At 36.8% G+C, this 20,196-nt stretch overlaps 1 protein-coding gene across 50 annotated transcripts in view; it reads left to right on the top strand.

The window, feature by feature from the left end:
- The window catches only part of NUMB (NUMB endocytic adaptor protein), a 170,623-nt gene that overhangs the window by 121,367 nt on the left and 29,060 nt on the right, over positions 1-20,196 (top strand). For 27 of the 50 annotated variants that reach the window (XM_060418288.1, XM_060418271.1, XM_060418284.1 and 24 more), the window contains one exon: positions 9,813-9,887. In XM_060418288.1, the coding sequence (XP_060274271.1) occupies positions 9,813-9,887 (75 nt within the window). Of the gene's footprint in view, positions 1-9,812; positions 9,888-14,259; positions 14,293-20,196 lie in introns of all 50 variants that reach the window. The other 23 variants (XM_060418277.1, XM_060418259.1, XM_042252738.1 and 20 more) reach the window with 1 other exon arrangement.

Below are 20,196 nucleotides of genomic sequence, written 5' to 3'. Positions count from 1 at the left end.
TTGATTTTTTAAAAACAGATTTATTAGATATAATTTGCATAAAGTAAAGTTTACTGATTTCAAGTGGGTAAATCACCAGTGGCTTGATTTTGTGTTGAATTTTGTTTTAAAAATGGTAGAGACATGAGCATAAAGATCTCCACAAAGAAGCATGGAGAGAGTGGATTAGTTCTAGGGTGGAGGAAGGATGCTGGTTCTATTTTAATAGTAGCAAAACAGGGCAAGTACACTTAAATTTATGGTGTTGGTGGCCTGAAATTGATGAGATTCTATTCTAAAGATATATTTCTCAAAGAAATAAGAAGTGAAGGCATCTGTAGAAGAGTGGAGAGATTATAGAATTAAATTTTGAAGACTGGCATAGCTATTTTAGAGAACAAGCAATACAGACTATGCAGTTACTCGAAATAGAATTGCAGTTACTAGACATCAGTCTGGAGAAGGCAATGGCACCCCACTCCAGTACTCTTGCCTGACAAATTCCATGGACAGAGGAGCCTGGTGGGCTGCAATCCATGGGGTCGCTAGGAGTCGGACATGACTGAGTGACTTCACTTTCACTTTTCACTTTCATGCATTGGAGAAGGAAATGGCAACCCACTCCAGTGTTCTTGCCTGGAGAGCCCCAGGGACGTGGGAGCCTGGTGGGCTGCCGTCTATGGGGTTGCACAGAGTTGGACATGACTGAAGTGACTTAGCAGCAGACATCAGTCAAATGAAGCTCCAGCTGGTTTGATCTCTGCCATGTGTTTTTAAATATACTAGTGCCTATAAAAGTGTAATAATATTAGTGATTAAAGTAGGTTTCAAAGCTTGTCTTACAATTCTATCTGCTAATTAAAAAAAAGATACTATTAATAAACAGAATTATGTCCTCACTCATTATTATCAAATGGTAAAGACCGAGGGAACAAATGCATTTTGTGTCAGAATGGGACGGCTCTTTACAGACAGATACATGGAGACTTCCCATTACTTTCCATTGGCTAAGATGGAATCAAGTCAAATCTATAGTTGAAAGTCAAGAAAACATTTATTTGGTATTTTCAGCCTGTACCAAGGAGGCAAGCTCTTCTTGCAGGGAAACCAGTTGAAAGGATGACTGTCATGTAGGCGACTAACAATGTCAGCCACAGTCACTATATCGTATATGATCTTCACTATCCTCTCATTTGTGTTATTTTTTCCTGCTGCCACTGCTTTAATCAAGTCCTCATCTTTGTTTTCTCCCTCAGACCATTATAAGAGCTCTTGACTTTTTTCTTTTTTTTGCTTTTGATCTTGTTTCCCTTCCAGACTATTGTCTTAGTGCATAGTAGTGATCTTTCTAAATTGTAAATATAGTTATGTCAACTTTCCTGCTTCCTGTGCTTTAGTAGCTCTGTAATAAAATTCTGGAGAGGCATCTAGACTTTTGTAAAAGCGTGCATTTTTAAGCCAAACTACCTGACTTTGTGTTTGATCTATGCCAGTTACTATTAACTGTGATCTCTCTTAAAAATTACTTACCCTCTGATGAATGGATAAAGAAGGTGTGGTATGTATATACAATGGAATATTAGCCATAGAAAAGAATGAAATAGGGACTTTCTTGGTTGGCCCAGTGGCTAAGACTCCATGTCCCCAATGCAGGGGGCCTAGGTTTGATCCCTTGTCAAGGAACTAGATTCCACGTGCCGCAAATAAAGTTCATGTGCTGCAAGTAAGACCTGGTGCAGCCAAATTGAAAAGAAAGAAAGAAATTACCTGTTGACACAATGGATAAGAATCCGCCTGCCAGTGTAGGAGGCACAGGTTTGATCCCTGATCCAGGAAGATCCCAGATGCCTCGGAGCAACTCAGCCTGTATGCCACAACTTCTGAAGTCTGTGTGCTGTAACATCTGAAGCCTGCGAGCATAGAGCCTGTGTTCCGCAGCAAGAGAAGCCACTGTGATGAGAAGCCCTTGCACATCAATGAAGAGTAGCCCCCGCTCACTGCAACTGGAGAAAGCCCGTGCACAACAATGAAGACCCAGCACAGCCATAAATAAATAATGAAATAAAACCATTGGTAGCAGCATGGATGGACCTGGAGATAATCACACTAAGTGAAGTAAGCCGGAAAGAAAAAGACAAATAACATTATATTACTTATATATGGAATCTTAAAAAAAAATTTTTTTTAATGAACTTATGTATCAAACAGAAGTAGAAGCACAGATATAGGTAACAAATTTACAGTTACCAAAGGGGAAAGTGGGTGCAGGATAAATTAGGAGTTTGGGATTGACATATATACACTACTATATATTAATATAAAAAAGATAACCAACAAGGACGTGCTGTATAGCACAGAGAACTATACTAAGTATTTTGTAATAACCTATGAGGGAGAAGATTCTGAAAAACAGTCTATGTGTGTGTGATGTGTATGCATGCACTAAGTCACTTCACTTGTGTCTGACTCTGTGCGACCCCATGGACTGCAGCCCGCCAGGCACTATGGGCTTCTCCAGGCAAGAATACTGGAGTGGGTTGCCATGCCCTCTTCCAGGGGATCTTGCTGACTTGGGGATCAAACTGGCATCTCTTACATCTAACCTGCATTGGCAGGCAGGTTCTTTACCACTCCACCTGGGAAGCTGGGAGGCCAGGAAGCCCGTGTGTGTGTGTGTGTGTGTGTGTGTGTGTGTGTGTGTGTGTGTGTGTGTGTGTGTGTGTGTGTGTGTGTGTGTGTGTAAATTGAATCACTTTGTACTGCACAATCAACTGTATGTCAATAAAAAATTTTAAAAAGAAATTACTTAACCTCTCTGTGCCTCAGTTTTTTCATCTATAAAATGAGAACTGGAATTAGTATAGGTTATGAAAATTGTTAGGGCTTCCCAGGTAGTGCTAGTGGTAAAGAACCCACCCGCCAGTGCAGGAGATGTAAGAGACGTGGGTTCGATCCCTGTGTCAGGAAGATCCCCTGAAGGAGGTCACAGCAATCCACTCCAGTATTCTTGCCTAGAGAATCCCATGGACAGAGGAGCCTGATGGGATACAGTCCATGGGGTCATAAAGAGTCGGACAGGACTGAAGCAACTTAGCACACGTGAAAATTAAATGAGTAGATACATTATATTGAAAACACACCATTAACATATAGTGTTGCTGCTGCTACTAAGTCATTTCAGTCGTGTCTGACTCTGTGCAACCCCATAGACGGCAGCCCACCAGGCTTCCCCCTCTCGAGGATTCTCCAGGCAAGAGCACTGGAGTTGGTTGCCATTTCCTTCTCTAATGTGTGAAAGTGAAGTCACTCAGTTGTGTCCGACTCTTCACAACCCCATGGACTGCAGCCTACCAGGCTCCTCTGTCCATGAGATTTTTCAGGCGAGAGTACTGGAGTGGGGTGCCATTGCCTTCTCTGAGCACATAGTGAGTAACAGTAAATATTTGCTGCTGCTTTTGTTGTTATTGGTTAGATTAACAACTGAATGTTGAAGTTTTTAATCTGCATTTCTTGGGTGTTTTCCTCAATTGATTTTTCATCCCAGGAGATGAGATATTTTCTGTTGCTTACAATTTTACAGCTTGAGTGTGACAGTCTTCCACATACTCAATGTTTCATTTCAAAGCTGCTTCACACTGTAAAACTTAATGTTCAATCACGTATGATACTAATGAAATAAATCAACTGAAGTGACAGTTGGTTGAACAGATACATTATAGTCACATATAAGCTTGCTAGGATGCTGACAGTGGCTAGTATGTCATAATTTGCTCTTCTTTCTGAAACATTAGAAATTTGAAAAAAATGTGTCTTTGCATTGGAGCAATGAGATATTTCAGATAAGGTTTTAACATAAATTGTGACATGTTCTCCTACCTTCAAACTTATGTCAGCTATGCTTTTCTTTTTAACCTTATATAGCTTGTAACATTTGCATTCTGTCCTACGCCATTGATTGTCTCTCTGTCTTGAGTTTATTGTAAAAGTTTTCATTATTATGACTTATTATTGTTTAAGATGGCACTAAGTAATGTGTTACATTTCCTTCTCTGTGAGTCCAGTAGCCCGTTGACATAGTCAAAAGATACTGACTGAGTGCTTGCTGTGTTGCAGACATCTGGGCACTGTGAACACAAGGGAACAAAACGGACAAAATCTTCGCACAGTGCATACATTCTAGTGTATATTAACAATGAACAAATAAATATATACACAGTACCTAATATATAAAAAGAGAATGAGGTGTTAAGGAAGTGCAATGGAGGGTGAGATTTAAAATAGGATCGTCAGGGAAGCCCTCATGAAGAGTGATTTTTTTTTTTTTTTTTTTTTTTACCAAAGACCCAAAAAAAGAAAGCAAATTCTCAAGTGTCTAAGGAAGCAGATTGTAGACAGCAGGGCAGCAAGTACAGAGGCTCTGGGGCAGGAGAAAACCTGGTATGTTGGAGACACAGCAAGGAGTCCAGTGTGTTTAGAGCAGATGGCACAGGTGGAGGTGAAATCAGGTGAGTAGCAGGGTACCCTGACTATGCGTGTAGTTTAGTACTTTTCAGTACTATTAGACTTATCACCTGTTAATTTACCAGTTATATGGCTTTGTCTAAAGCACTTAACTTTTTTTACATCTAGTGTCTCATTTGGAAGGGGAAGTTTTTTTAGTCTCTTTATTTTAAGCTTTAAATTTAAGTAATTAGATTTAACCCATATGCTTAGTTTAGTTTTTTTTTTTCTTTTGGCTGTGCTGAGTGACTTGTGGGATCTTAGTTCTGCGACCGGGGATTGAACCCCAGCTCTCAGCAGTGAAAGCATGGAGTCCTAACCACTGGACTGCTGGGGAATTCCCATATATACTTAGTTTAGATCCGTTGTTAAAATGTAATTGTGCTTCAAATTTATACATAAAAAATAGTCCATTTTAATTTAGCTACTTCTTTTTGATTAAAGCCCCTAAACAAAGGTTGATGTATGTTGTGCACATCTGCATCCTGTATTTGCCTATAACATAGGCTATGTGTATGTGATAATGTGCCTTATAGCTTCTTATAAATTAATGACTCACTTTTTGTTAATGTTGAGAACTGCTGACTATGTAGTCTCTCACATCAGAGCTCTGCAGTTCTTCTCATGGATAACAGTATGAAAGCAGAGAGATAATCTACTTTTTAAATTTTTTTTTTTTTTTCAAGAAAACGAAAAATGATGTAATTCATCCAAGAATGAAATTCTACATACTAGTTTTTCTAAGCTACATTTTTGGGAATAAAAGTCCCTGACTCAGAGGGAGTTTGGAAAAGGCATACAGACAGAAGAAGTCGCAGTGTCAAATATTTTAGCCATTAAAGCATAAATCAGCTGCAGTTCTTCAGTGAGGTAGTGTCTCAGAGAGGAAAAGAGACCTTTTTAATGTTTTTTTCAATTGGCATGTTTTTCTCATAGACACAAAGCTGATTTCCATCTCCACATTTCTAAAATAGATTATGTGACTGAGTCAGTCCATGTGAGATACTTTTTTCTTCTTTTTACCAAGTCTTTTCATTAAGTCTTCCCTCCTTTCCCCCCTCCCCCCCATCATAAATACCTGTATGTGACCAGTTGAGTTGATCAAGATGATAGAATAAAATCTTTTGGAAACACTTTGAAATCTCTATTCATTTCTCCAAATTGGAAGGGAATAGGTTAATAGTCATCATATGCAGATGACATGATGCTTTATATAGAAAACCCCAAAAACTCCACACAGAAACTTTTAGAACTGATAAATGAGTTCAGCAAGGTACAGGATGCAATATTAACATACAGAAATCTGTTCCATTTCTTTACACTAACAATGAAATAGCAGAAAGAACAAGTTGTTTTAAAAAAAATCCTGCTTAAAATTGCATCAAAAAAGATAAAATACCTCGGAGTAAACCTAACCAAAGAGGTGAAAGACTTACATGCTGAGAACTGTAAAACATTGATAAAGGAAATTGAAGATAGTTCTAAGAAATAAAATGATATCCCACGCTCTTGGGTTGGAAGAATTAATATTGTTAAAATGGTCATACTACCCAAAGAAATCTACAAATTTTGATGCAATTCCTATCAAATTACCTATGATTTTTAACAGAAGTAGAATACATACTAAAACTTATGTGGAACCAGAGAAGACCCAGAATTGCCAAGGCAATCCTGAGGAAAAAGAACAAAGCCGGAGGCATTAACCATGACCCCCCTCCCAACTTCAGTCAGTACTACAAAGGTACAGTAATAGTAGTTGTTTATCAGAAGTTAAAACAACATGGTATTGGCGTAAAATCAGACATACAGATCAGTGGAACAGAATAGAGAACCCAGAAATAAATGCGTACACCTGTGGTCAGTTAATCTTTGACAAAGGAGGCAAGAATATACATTGGAGAAAAGACAGTCTCTTCAGGAAGTGGTGTTAGGAAAGCTGGACAGCCACATATAAATCAGTGAAGTTAAAACACTCCCTCACACCACACACAAAAATAACTCAAACTCAAAATGTCCTAAAGACTTAAATATTAGACATGACAACCATAAAACTCCTAGAAGAGAACATAGGCAAAACATTCTCTGATGTAAATCCTAGCGATATTCTCTTAGTCTCCCAATGCAAAAGAAATAAAAACAAAAGTAAACAAATGGGACTTAATCAAACTTAGAAAACTTTTGTACAGCTAAGGAGGCCGCAGACAAAAGACAACCTGTGGACTGACAGAAAATACTTGCAAATGATATGACCCATGGAGGCTTAATTTCCAAAATATATAAGCATGTCATACAGTATAATATCAACAAACAAACAACCCAGTCAAAGGGTGAATAGAAGACCTAAATAGACATTACTTCAAAGAAGACATACAGATGGCCAACAGGCACATTAAAAGATGCTCAACATTGCTGATTATTAGAGAAATGCAAATCAGAATTACAAAGAGGTATCATCTCACAGCAGTCAGAAGGGCCATTATCAAAAAGCCTACAAATAATAAATGCTGACAAGGGTTTGGAGAAAAGGGAACCCTCCTACACTGTTGATGGGAATATAAATTGGTATAGCCACAATGGAAACAGTATGGAGTTTCCTTAACAACAAAAAAAAAAACTAAAAATAGAATCAGCATATGATCCAGCGATCACACTCCTGGACATATATCTAAGGAAAATTATAATTCCAAAAGATACATGCAGGTACTTCCATGGCAGTCCCGTGGTTAAGACTGCACGCTTCCACTTAGTTCCATCCCTGGTTGAGGAACGAAGATCCCACAAGCTGTGTTGCAGCTAAAACATAAGCATGCATGCACATACACACAAAAGATACATGCACCAGTGTTCATAGCAGCTCTGTTTACAGTAGTCAAGACATGGAAGCAACCTAAGTACTCATCAGCAGATGAGTGGATAAAGGAGATGTGGTGTATATACACACAATGGAATATCACTCAGCCATAAGAGAGAATGAAATGATGTCATTTGCAGCAACATGAGTGGACCTAGAGATTATCATACTAAGTGAAGGAGTCAGACAGGGAAAGACAAATGTATGATGTCTCTTATATGTGGAACCTAAAAAAGATGATACAGATGAACTTGCGAAACAGAAACAAACTCAACAGACGTAAAAAATGTACTTACAGTTACTAAATGGGAAAGGGGAGGGAAGGGATAAATCAGGAGTTGGACTAACAGATGCACACTGCTGTATATAAAATAGATAACCAATAAGAACCTACTTACAGCACAGGGAGCTATATTCAGTATCTTGTAATAACCTATAATAAAAAAGAATCTGAAGATGAATATATAAAATATATATAACTGAATATATTATTTGATTCACTTAAAAGTGACTCTTGCTGTTTTATGTTTATTCAAAATTACAGCAGTTACAATTTTTTAGTCATTAAAGTATTTTGCCCTTAGTTTATGATCTTTATGATTGATACCTCAGGTATTTTGTTACCTAAAGTCTAGCAGTTTCCTAAATTGATTTTAATTATGTAGGTTTTATGCATTCAGTCAGTATTGGAAAGATGGGAGTAAAAATGAAAAATTCAGTATGTGAGCTCTGTAAGACTATTGTGGGTCAGGCTGCTTGGGTTTGAGCATTCACTGGCTGAATGGTTTTGAGCAAGTTACTTAAACTCTCTATGCCTGTGTTTCCTAGGGCTCTAGTTATTGTGCCCATGAATTCCACTGTTTCACCTTCATCCAGGGCCAGATGGTGGGAGGTTCAGGGAGAGGGTGAGAAAGCAGAAGTAGGGACTGGGCGGGTGTTGATGCCACCTTTCTGGAATCACAGTCTGTGAGAGGTGCGTGGCTCTTGGAGGCTTCCCTTGCTGCTCCCGCTGACACCACCACAGGGTTTCCTGGGGGTTGGGGTGTAAAAGAACAAAAATAAATAAATAAAGGGATGGGGATTCCTATACTCTTTGAGGATAAGGTATTCGCATACCTGGTCCTTGAACCAGAGAGAGAGTGCTTTTCCCAGAGTTCTGACTATGCCATAGCACTCCCTTTTGGATATCTGGCTGTGTTAAGTTCAAGCTGGAGGGACCAAAGGAGGGAGGAGGGGCATGGAAGGTAAACTCCCTGCCAGTTCAGAAATACCTTGAATTCTGATGTTCTCTGATTTATCTTAGACTCTTTACAGAGATATCAGATAGGTGCTCCATGCATTCTGTTCTGGTTTTATGATTTCATTCAGAGCGTGGGACAGGATGCCATGCTATGCTAAGTCACTTCAGTCGTGTCCAACTCTGTGCAGCCCTGTGGACTGTAGCCCACCAGGCTCCTCTATCCATGGGATTCTCCAGGCAAGAATACTGGAGTGGGCTTCCATTTCCTTCTCCAGGGGATCTTCCCAACCCAGGGATCAACAATGAAGTCTCTTCTTCATTGACAGTGGGTTCTTTACCACTAGTGCCACCGGGGAAGCCAGGACAGGGTAAGGCATATCTTTTCCCATCTTACCAGAACCAGACTCTAAATTTCCTTTCAAAAGAGCACTTGCGATATTGCCATCATCCCTTGTACTTTTTAACCCAAGACTATTCCTGTACTAAGATACAATTTGAACAATATTACTACTTTGCAAAAAAAAAAAAAAAAACTTTTTAGCTCTCCATTGTCTCTGGGGTTCAGTACAGACTCATTTCAGTATTCAAGTTTCATAGCTGCATATACCTCATATTCTTGCCAGATGAGGAATACTTGCTGATGTATTGTTATTCTATTCCACACCTATAGCTTTTGTTAAATTCTCCCTGCCTAAAATAGTTTTCCAGCCTTTCCCATACGGCTTCTTCAAGTTCTATACATATTTTAAAGCTCAAATGTACTGTCTTAAAATTTTAGTTTTCAGCCCTCTTATGTGCTTCCCGTAAAAAGAGTATGTGATCTCTTCAGGCCTTTGAATAGCTGTTGTTTTTCTTTGTACCTTTTCAGTATATACACACACACATGTTTTGTTTTAGGATTATTTTTTATGTCTAGAGATACAGTGTCTAGCACAGACTTTGATGCCTCAGATTCACTAGATTCAGGTAACATTTACCTGAATGTTAACCTGACATTTACTTTTCCTTATCGTGTTCTTTTTCACCTACTCCCCTGTAACAACTCTTTGAGACCTTTATTCTAAATCTCATTCATATGAGGACACCGAGGATAAGTCAAGTTATATTATCGTAACTGTTCTGTAATGCTATGAGTTTCTTGAGTGGAATTTTAGTATTCAATTTTCTACCACATAATGTCTATCATATAGTAGCTACTTAGTAAACACAGCAATATCCCTAACTCTTCTCTTCTTTCTACAGTACCTTGGGCATGTAGAAGTTGATGAATCAAGAGGAATGCACATCTGTGAAGACGCTGTAAAAAGACTGAAAGCTGTATGTATTTGATGGTTGCCAGTGTTGATCTATATGCTATAAACACTTTCTCAAAAGATTTTGTTCAGTAAATTACAGTGATCCACTGTCCAGTAAGAACAGTGTTTCTTTTAAGGCAAAAGATGTGCACTCGTTAATAAAGAGCATTTCATGTTGTCCATCCAAAGATGTAAGTTTGAATGACCAGCTGCTTCAGTGTAGGCCAGACATTATCTAAAAGATAGTTTTAATTCAGAACCCATGTTAAACTAGTGGTATGAACTCTTATAGATGAATAATATTCTAAAACCAGGGTAAAACTATTTCAGTCACTTAACCTAACTGTGATAACTGGGTTATAAATTAGTAATTTAAATCTGTAGGAAACAGCTTTCCAGGAAAAAAAAGTATAAAATAGAGTTATCTGTTAATGGCCGGTGAGGTTTATTTTGGGGATACTTCCTATCATTACTGCTACTCCCCAGTTTCCTTCTTTGTACTCCTCTAACATTAAGTATTTCCCTGCCTTTTGCACAAACTTGAAGTGGAGAGTCCTTTTCAAGGATCAATAATGTCTATTTTGCCTATTACGCCATAGAATATATCCCAGGCATATGCCTGTGTATTTAATAAAAGGAGTTCAGAGTTCACAAAGGTTCAGCTTAAGGTGTTAATTTCATGGTTTGGACAGGTTTGAAGAGTGTTTCTTACATTCTGACAGCCCTTTTCACAACCTTCCTTTTCTCCAATGTGTGGCCTTTCCTGCCTTTGCTGTGAAAGCTTTAAGCATTATTTCTGCATGCCCTTGCCCCAGACAGCATTAAATACTTGTTGCTTTGGGTTTGCTGGTATGCTAGGCTGCCACAAGTTTGGCTACTAATGAATGAGTGCTTTTTTTTTTTTCCCCTCAATTTGCTTAATCAAAACTTTTCTGCTTTTTGGTATATTTTATATGACCTCTTATATATAATTCCTCAGTATAAAAGATATAAAATCGAGGAAGCAACCAATTTGTCGAAGTGGATTGTGTTTGCCAACAAATGTCTGAATCTGTTATAGAAAGGAAAGGAGAAGAAAAATAACTGATTATGGTATGCAAAAAACTTAAAAAAAAAAAAAAAAGGACAACCCAGAACAATATACAGATACACATACATACCCTTTACCTCAGATTTTGGTTATTTAAATTCTTAAATGTTTGAATACCTTCTTAGTCTTATCTGTGCTCTTCATTTAATCATCATTAATGTTAAAGGAACCTCATAGTTGTGTAGACTTGCCATGTCCACCTAAATATGTTCCCGAGTTAAATGTAGCCGCAGATAATACAGTTTTCCAAGAAACTTAAATTCAATCTCTTATTTAACAAAATAATTCTAAGTTCACTAAGAGAATAAGATTAAGAACACTTATAAAGCTTTTTAATTGAAGGATGATTGCTTTACAAAGTTGTGTTGGTTTCTGCTATATAGGAATGTAAATCAGCCGTAAATATATATATATATATATATATCCCCTCCTCCTTGAACCCTCTAGGTTGTCACAGAGCACCAGGCTGAGCTCTCTGTGTCAGTTTCCCATTTGTTAATACCCAATGAAACTTCCCCTTCTACTAATACCCTTTCTAACGCTGTATGGAAATGGTTGCAGAAAGTTGGAAGTCTTCAGATGTTGTTCATCCTCGGATCATATCATGTTAGTCTGCCAAAATATATGATTTTTGTCTTTTCATATTTTTACTACATAGAAATTTCTGGATACCTTTTTTCCTCCTTTGACCAAACATTTATCTAACAAACATCTGCAATCTACTGTGCCAGATGCTTATATTGTGCCAAAAGCTGTGTCTGGAGATGTGTTTATTTTCATAGAAGATAAGTACTCCTCTTAGAGTTTCAAATAAATGGAAGCAAACATAAAAATGTACAAACCTACAAGCTAAAGAAATAGCATGTCTGGAACAAGTTTGAATGCCAAAAAGTTTTAAAATTTAAAGAATTATGTAGCTCAAATGTACCAGTTAAATAGGAAAACAAACATCTTAAACCTATCAATCACTCAACTGATTGTTGAACTAAAAATGTAATGTTCTAGTGCTTTTTAAATTTGTGGGAGATTGAAGAAGCAGGATAATTTGCAAGTACAGTTTTTTAATTTTCTTTCCAAGTGATTCATTAAAATTTAGGATTACTTTAACTTCAATGAGAAGTTATCAACATACTTAATATTCTCAAATCAAAAGATATTGTAATTAAACAACATATACTTCTCAGAGCATAGATATGTTTAAGTTTAATTTTTTTTGCATTATATTCATAAAGTTAGGTACAGTATTTTCAATTCATTTACTTTGTGGCATAATTTACTTAGCCACTTAGGGGTGTAGATTGTATAAGATAAATGACAAAAATGACTGTTGCCCATTTTCAGTGCCTTTATGACATAGTTGCAGAGTGAGAAGTACCAGTTTTATGAAAAGTGTTTTGGGCCTTTGGTTATCTTGCTTGATACTGATGCAAGATGACCTTTTAAAATGTCTTTTCTTCCCATTGTCTCTGTAAATGTCTTCCGCACTCTGTCTTGGTTTTAGACTAGTTTCATTACACTACCAGTTTCTAATATGTTGGTTTTTTATTCACTATTTGATATATTTGTTTTAATATATGTTCTTGTTTTAGCAGGTAAAAGAATCATAATTGTTTTTTAAATTAGTTTTATTCTCTAATCTAATAACTGTCTTTTGATGCATTTTGCACGTCATCTTTTTTCATTAACATCTGAGGTCTTTTATAAAAAGAAGGCAAACTCCATGTTTAACAGGAGCTTTTCTGGGAGCTAAATTAAATATTAATGAATCTTCTGGTACCTTCCTGTCCCTAAAGAATGGTGAATCTTTTAACATGGCCTGCACCTTTTAAAAGCTGGTGGTTGCCTAAAAGTCTAACAAAACTAGAGTCACCAAACTTGGCAGCAGAAATAAGTTTAGTCTTACTGTGTAACTACCCACTTTCCTTTTTATATTTCTAGCTTAAATTGAAAACAGTTTGTGGAAATATTTGATGCTGTTTGTGATTTTTCAAAACCTAGAGAAAAAACAAACTAGTGTTTGAGAATATTGAATGAATTTATAAATTATCTGTTGTTGTTCAGTCGCGTCCGACTCTTTGTGACCCTGTGGACTGCAGCATGCCAGGCACCTCTGTCTTCCACTATCTCCCGAGTTTGCGCAGATTCATGTCCATTGAGTTGGTGATGCTATCTAGCCATGCCATCGTCTTAGATAAATTACCTAAGAGAGTCAAATTTCTGTATAGTTGTCTTTTTCTAGGCATTTGTTCACTGTTAATAACAGTTTATAAAAGGCAAAGGCTTAAAGTATAGTTCAGCCAAAACTAAGAAATGTTAACATTAAGCTAGTTTGGGTGAATTAGAACTCATCTACTTTGCACAAATTCTTCAGACTTTACATGGCGGCCAGTTTTCAAAATTTGTATATGCTTAAAAATTTGTGCTGGGATCTCAGACACTTGTCTCTTTTTTACCTACATACAGTTACAACTGTCACTGCAAATTTCTTTATTCTAAAATAGAATTTTAAAATAGGACCATATTCCTCAAATTTCAGCTGTGGCTCACAGATTTGGTTTGGTTCTCAAATATATTAGTTTTCTCAACTCCAATGAAAGCATCGGCCTTGTATTCTTTATAGATGATTTATTCCGTGTTTGAAATCGAAAATATCTGTTAATTCCCTATGATTGCTGTGGAATTGATCAGCACATACATACATATAAATCAGTCCTAATGCATTAATAAGAATTCTCTAAATGACATCTTTAACTCAATAAGCAAAAGTCTGACAAGGATCCTCGCTGCACACTTATAATTTAAGTGTAGCATTTTTTAATGTTACTGTGTGATCATTTGAGTGTGGACTGGTTTTTTAATTGGTGACTTCCACATATTTGACCACTGGTTTTAAATTGAAAAATGTATATCTACCAATATATTTACCACTTACTATTATGAAAATTTAAATGCAAATCTCACCAAATCAGTATATCATAATCTTTTTCTCTGCTGCCAAATTTGAATAATCTGTTTTAAATGTCAAAAGAGAATGCTAAAGTAACTAGTTGCTCTGCATGAATACAGGTTCTGATCTCTTCTCTTTCTGTGGATTCTTAGGCCGTACAGTATGTTTCCCTGCATTTTCATGCACCCTTCCTTTTTCCCTGTCACTCCTGGTATGGATAACTCTTTAAAACTCTCACTTCCTCCCCTTCTCCTACTTTGCCCTTCACCTACCCTCTGTGTGTGCTTATTGCTGTGAAACCCTGGGACATTTAGCCCATACAATAATAGCGCTCGACTTGTCCCCCTGTTCCTCCAGGAAAGGAAGTTCTTCAAAGGCTTCTTTGGAAAAGTAAGTTTGATGCCACATTCGTGCCTTGCTTTATAAGGAGTTACACCCCTAGTATAGCATTGATGTATTTTTTAAAAAGAAGTACAGCTTTGGTTTCTTTATAATACAGGAATTGATTTGATGGAGTATGGAAATTAATGAATCTGAAAGCTGCTATCTATGACATTACCTGTGTGTTTGTTGATACTAAAACTGATAATTCCTAGGAAAGTCCAATAAATAAATCAAATAGGTTAAAAAAGAATTGCTTCCTCAAAACTAGGTGTTAAATTTAATTTGATTTAGCAAAATTGTTCATATTAGAATATTTTTGAACAAGTAGGCTTTACTTAGTGCTCAATATTGACAGGGAAGTAGGAAGAAATACTAAATTCAAGTGAAAATTAAAATGTATCCCAAATTTTACATTCATTGCTATTGCTTTTTCTCAATTTAAGTTAAATTTCAGGTGAAGTAAGTAAAGTATGTGAACTTATCTTTGGGGATCCTGTAGTTTTCAACCTGGAATGGTAACTTAAGAAAAACTATCTTAATTGGTAGTCTATCAAATGAATGTCATATGTGTAATGTTCTTTATGTAGGTGCTTTTTAAAGAATGATGTTCAGTGTTCAGATTTCCTTATGTAGGGTGACAGTACAAAAATAGATAAATACATTTCTAACATTTTTGTGTCTAAGCTTATTGTTTAGTTTTGAGTAAGTGCCACAAAATAAGACTCAGACGGTATAAAGAAAAAACTACTGTCATTTTTATAACTCAGTGTACATTACTAAAAGTTTCTGTGTTTATGTGAATATAAAATATAAAAATCCCATCACAGTTAATTTTTCACTGGGTGGTTTTGTTATTTTAAAGAATTTTTTTTTTTCTTTTTGGCCACACCACATGGCTTCCTCATCCTAGTTCCCTGACCAGGGATCAAACCTGTGCCCCCTACAGTGGAAGCTCAGAGTCTTAACTGCTGGCCTGCCAGGGAAGTCCCTAAGAAGACCAGTTTTTAAAAATGATCAGTTTCCATTTCCTTCTCAGTTAAGTATTTCAGTTGTAGCTTTTTTTTTTTTTTCCCCTCCACATGTTCTGGTTTAAATTGGGCTTCCCTGGTGGCTCAGATGGTAAAGAATCTGCCTCCAATGCAGGAGACCTGGGTTAGATCCCTGGGTCAGGCAGATCCCTGGAAAAGGGAATGGCTAACCACACCAGTATTCTTGCCTGGTGAATTCCATGGACAGAGGAGCCTGGCATGCTCCATGAGGTCACCAAAAGTTGGACACAACTGAGCAACTAACACTTCCACTTCACTTCTGGTTTAAGCTACCAGTATACTAAATAAAGTAAACAAGTTTGAAGGATTTTAGATTGAATGGTTTATTCAGGACCTGCTATCAGTCTGAAATATAAACTCATTGCCTGGAGAATCCCATGGAAGGAGGAGCGTGGTAGGCTACAGTCCATGGGGTCGCAAAGAGTCAGACATGACTGAGCGACTTCACTTTCACTTTCAATGTATCCACACGTCACAGTAAAACTTTTAGTAGGTATTTTGAGCCTGAATCAGATGAACAGGTCCATAGAATGTGAGTCACATTAACAGGTCCATAGACTGTGGGATCTATATCTAGAAAGAATTAATCCTATAGACACTTGCATACTTACAAATAGGCGTCCTGATTGTTAAGCGGATTTTTTGGTGGAGCATTTTTTCTTTTCCAAATATAATTTCTCAAAGCAATTTCACATGAACCCAATTAAAGTATAATTGTAAGTATTTTCTAAGTGATCAGTTTTTAATGTATCTACTTTGGTAAAGCAGTCTTATCTATGAATGCTAGGATGTAGAAAATATTAATATGGTTTATAAAAAAATATGTTAAAGTGTGTTTTTTAAAAGGTTATAGCATCATGTTAAAGAACAAAAATAGTTATCACGTGAGAATCAGTTCCCAGGTGACAATATTCATTGCTGTGTATAATGAGGTCATTGTACATCTAATGTCACAACTGGGTCACACCATGCTTCTTAGCTATTTTCACTGCATTTTGCTACATCACAAATTTATATGGTATGAGAAAGAAAACTATGAATTATCTCACTTAACCCTTACAGTAAGCCTGAAATTATTATTTTCTCCTGTCTTACAGTGAGAAAACTGAAGTTTACAGAGGGTTAAGTGACCTGCCTGAATTCACAGATACAATAAGTGGTAGAGTCTAGGATTTGAACCCAGATAATCTTGATTTCAAAGTCTACATTGTTAAATCACTTTGCTATACAATCACTCTATTTCCAAATTATTTACAAGCAAAGTGTAAGAGATTTAACCTTATAAAGATGTTAGTAAGTAAAGAGCTTCCTAAAACTCATTTTTGTTTTCTACCTTTCTTCTTTAAAGGTAGCGATTTAATTTTGGATTTTTGTCTCTGGTCAATTTACTTTATTATTAAAGCTTTAAAGAATCTTTTCCAGTGGTTCAAATAACATTTTATTTATCTAGAGATGTTTAAATCATACTAGTGAGATTTTCTTAAAAGATACTAATCTGTCCCATAATGTGAACAAATATGACACTTAGAATTCTTTTTTCTTTTTTAAAAAATTTACTTATTTTTTAATTGAAAGATAACTGCTTTACAGAATTTTGTTGTTTTCTGTCAAACTGACCCTTAGAATTATTGAGATATAATTGATATACACCAATGTATGTTTAAGGTGTACAGCATAATGATTCGAGTTCATATGTCATGAAATAATTACTAGGATAAGTTTAGTGATCCTCTCCATCTCATAGAGATATAATACAGAATTTTTACGTTATTGTGGGAAGAATTATTTTTATGGCCAGGCAGTTTATTCTTATGTAGTTTTGTGTTTTTTGTTTTTTGTTTTTTAAATTACAGTTAACTCATTCAAAGAGTTTGGAAACCAAGGTGGGGGAAAGCATCACCCATAATCTTTCCAGAAATTTACTTATAGATGAAAACTTTTCTTGAATTTGGAGCCTTTTATACTTTTCAAGTTGCCATCATTTAACTCACTTTCAACACTAATCTACAAGAAGTCCTCTGGTGAAAGAGGTTTGGTTTGTTGAGTTTGCTCAGTCATTTGTGTTTTGATGAAAGCTAAAAATGAAGAATCTCATAGAACAGTATGTTAGGGAGTTTTTATCTAGTGCAGCTCCTCATAAATTTTGACACTTTCTTAGCCTTCATGTTATGTATGTTTTAATGGTCCAACAGTTATCAAGAGTTTCCACCAAACATATTTGCATAACAGTAGATGGGTGAAAGAATTATTAGCCCTGATGACCAGGAGAACTGCTGCTCCTTTTCCCTTAGTTGTCCTGGACCTGAATACTCTGTCCTGTTCCTGTAGGGGGCCTGGCCTCCCTGTTCCTCCATCTAATGGAAGCAGTACTTTCAGAAGCTTTATTAATGAGGAACAGATAAACCTGGGTGTCTTACAGGTCTGTGTTATTAACCCATTGTAAGATTACATACATCTTAGAAGGGGGGGAAAAACCTAAGACTCTGAAATATCTTTTTCCAAACTTAGCTACATTAAATTGCTCATTATTTTAAGAAAGCCAAGAATATTCTCAACTCTTTAGAAAGTACTATATACAGCTCCTAGTGTATTTGGCTGTACTCGACAAATGTTTTATTAATATTAGCAAGCAATTACATGGCCCTTAACATTTGAAAATTTTAATGTATTTGAGGAAACTCATGAGCTAAGTAAATCTGTATTACCATTTTATGAGGAACTCGCTGAACATAAAGATATAAAATGTTTTTAGGCCACCCTGGTAGGTCTCTTTTTCAAGCCGTTGTATTAGAAAAACTCAGTTCAATCTGCCTCCTGTTAGTCTTTCTCCTGTGTCTCTCTTTACTGCTGACACAAAACACTTTACTTTTAGTCACCGAATGTATAGAGATTTTTTTTTCCCCTACACCAAGCAATTATCTGTGACACCAGCTGAGGCACTACAGTTTAACTCAGTTCTTACCCTGTCTACTTGGAGATAGTGTCAGACCGCACAGATTTAAGAATTCAATCTCATAAGACTGGTCCCACCTACTTCAGATGCCAATTGCAGGTAGTTGGTCCCCAGGTTACTCGTAATACCTTCTGTCTCTGACTACAAATTGGAGATTCCCATGACCTCCTCCTCAGGTTTCATTAATTTGCTAGAACAGCTCACAGAACTCAAGGAAACAGTTACATTTACCAGTTTATTAGAGGACATGATAAAGGATACCGATGAAGAGCCAAATGAAGACATACCTACAGCAAAGTCTGGGAGTGCCCCAAGGGCAAGAGCTTCTGTCCCTGTGAAACTGGAGTATGTCACCTTCCCCATGTGCATGTGTTTGCCAACCTGGAAGCTCTCGGAACCTTGTACTATTAGGATTTTGTGGTGGCTTCCTCGTGTAGACATGATAGATTATTAATTCCAATTCCATCTCGTCTTCCTTTTTTAGAGGATAGAGGAATAAAGACTGAAAATCCTAGGCTTCTCATCATGGCTTGGTGGTTCTGGTGACAAGTTCTTATCCAGGAGCCCACCCAGGATTGTATCATTGAACAAAAGATGCTCCTAGTGTTCTTATCACTTAGGAATTTACAAGGGTTTTAGGAGCCTTGTGTCAGGATGGGATCAGAGAACAAATATCAGGACAAGAGATGCTCTTTGTGTTCTTGCTTGGGGAATTTCAAGGATTTCAGGAGCTCTGTGCCAGGAACCAGGGGCAAATACCACTGTATATTTTCTAGTATCTCACAGCCATCCACTTTATAGAGCTTTATACTTAGGGATGTGTTTTGACCTACTTTCTAACTTGCTACTCAAAACAGTTCAGTGAATTAGACATGATAGTTGATGAAACTACATTTTACAAATGAATAAACAAGCTCAAAGAGGTCACCCAGCTAGTAGTAAATGGTAGTGCCTACCCTGAAACCAAGGTTTTCTGAAACATAGTGCTACATGCCTTCTCCTGCCCAGTGTTGGTCTCTGCTTTCCTCAAGAGGCTTTCATTACAGTGAATGGAAAAATGTCAGATGCAGGGGACACTAGACTGCTCAAGGGCCTGAGTGCTTCCAAAAAACATACATTGTATGGCCTGCTCACAGTTCATAAATTTAAATTAGTTGCCAGTATTTCAAACATTGAAAACGTTCAGATTGAAACTATTATATCTATTTTAGGAATGGCAGATCTGGCAAAACAGTTAACTTTGTATGCGGAGCTGAGTAGCGGTTATGCCCTTTGGTTGCCTGTTGCCACATCCCTGTAGCTCCCTGTTGTCCTCACCGTCTGCTTCACTCATTTTGTTACCTGCTTTTAACCCTGTGGGGATTTGAGTTTGTGAACTCCTCCCTGGGCTATTTAATTTGGGGGAGGGGGTTAACCACTTCTAACTGTATAAAAATCACCAAAACTGTTGTAATATCTGTTATAACAGATACTGTTAACGTACTGCCACGTATATATTTTTTCAAGTTTTTATGCTGTTACAGTTGTTAAATGACATTATTAGAAATAGTTGTTTTAGAGAATACATAGTTGAAAAGTAGCACATGGTTATATTGGTTGCAACTAATTCTCAAGAGTAAAACATTTAAATAGTATTCATGACCACGTTAAGTCAGTGTGCTCACATCTACATTCTATTTCGATTTCCTGTGTTTTCTCCTTAATGGCAGATTGTACTTAGACCACTCTGGGTCCTTTCCTCTACAAGTGAGGGAGTATCTGCTGCCTCTTTCCTTTTCTTCCTTTCTGCTTTTTAAATTCCCACGCCCTTTCTTCTATAAAATTTACCTTCTCTCATATCTTATTAGATGCACATTTTAGGGTTTGTTTTTGAGGTGTAATATAACAGATTTCTAAAGAAGGAAAAAT

Source organism: Ovis aries, chromosome 7, assembly GCF_016772045.2.
Source record: "Ovis aries strain OAR_USU_Benz2616 breed Rambouillet chromosome 7, ARS-UI_Ramb_v3.0, whole genome shotgun sequence".
NCBI classification, from domain to species: Eukaryota; Metazoa; Chordata; class Mammalia; order Artiodactyla; family Bovidae; genus Ovis; species Ovis aries.
The sequence above is the reverse complement of the archived record's forward strand: the minus strand, read 5'-3'. Positions and strand labels throughout refer to the sequence as shown.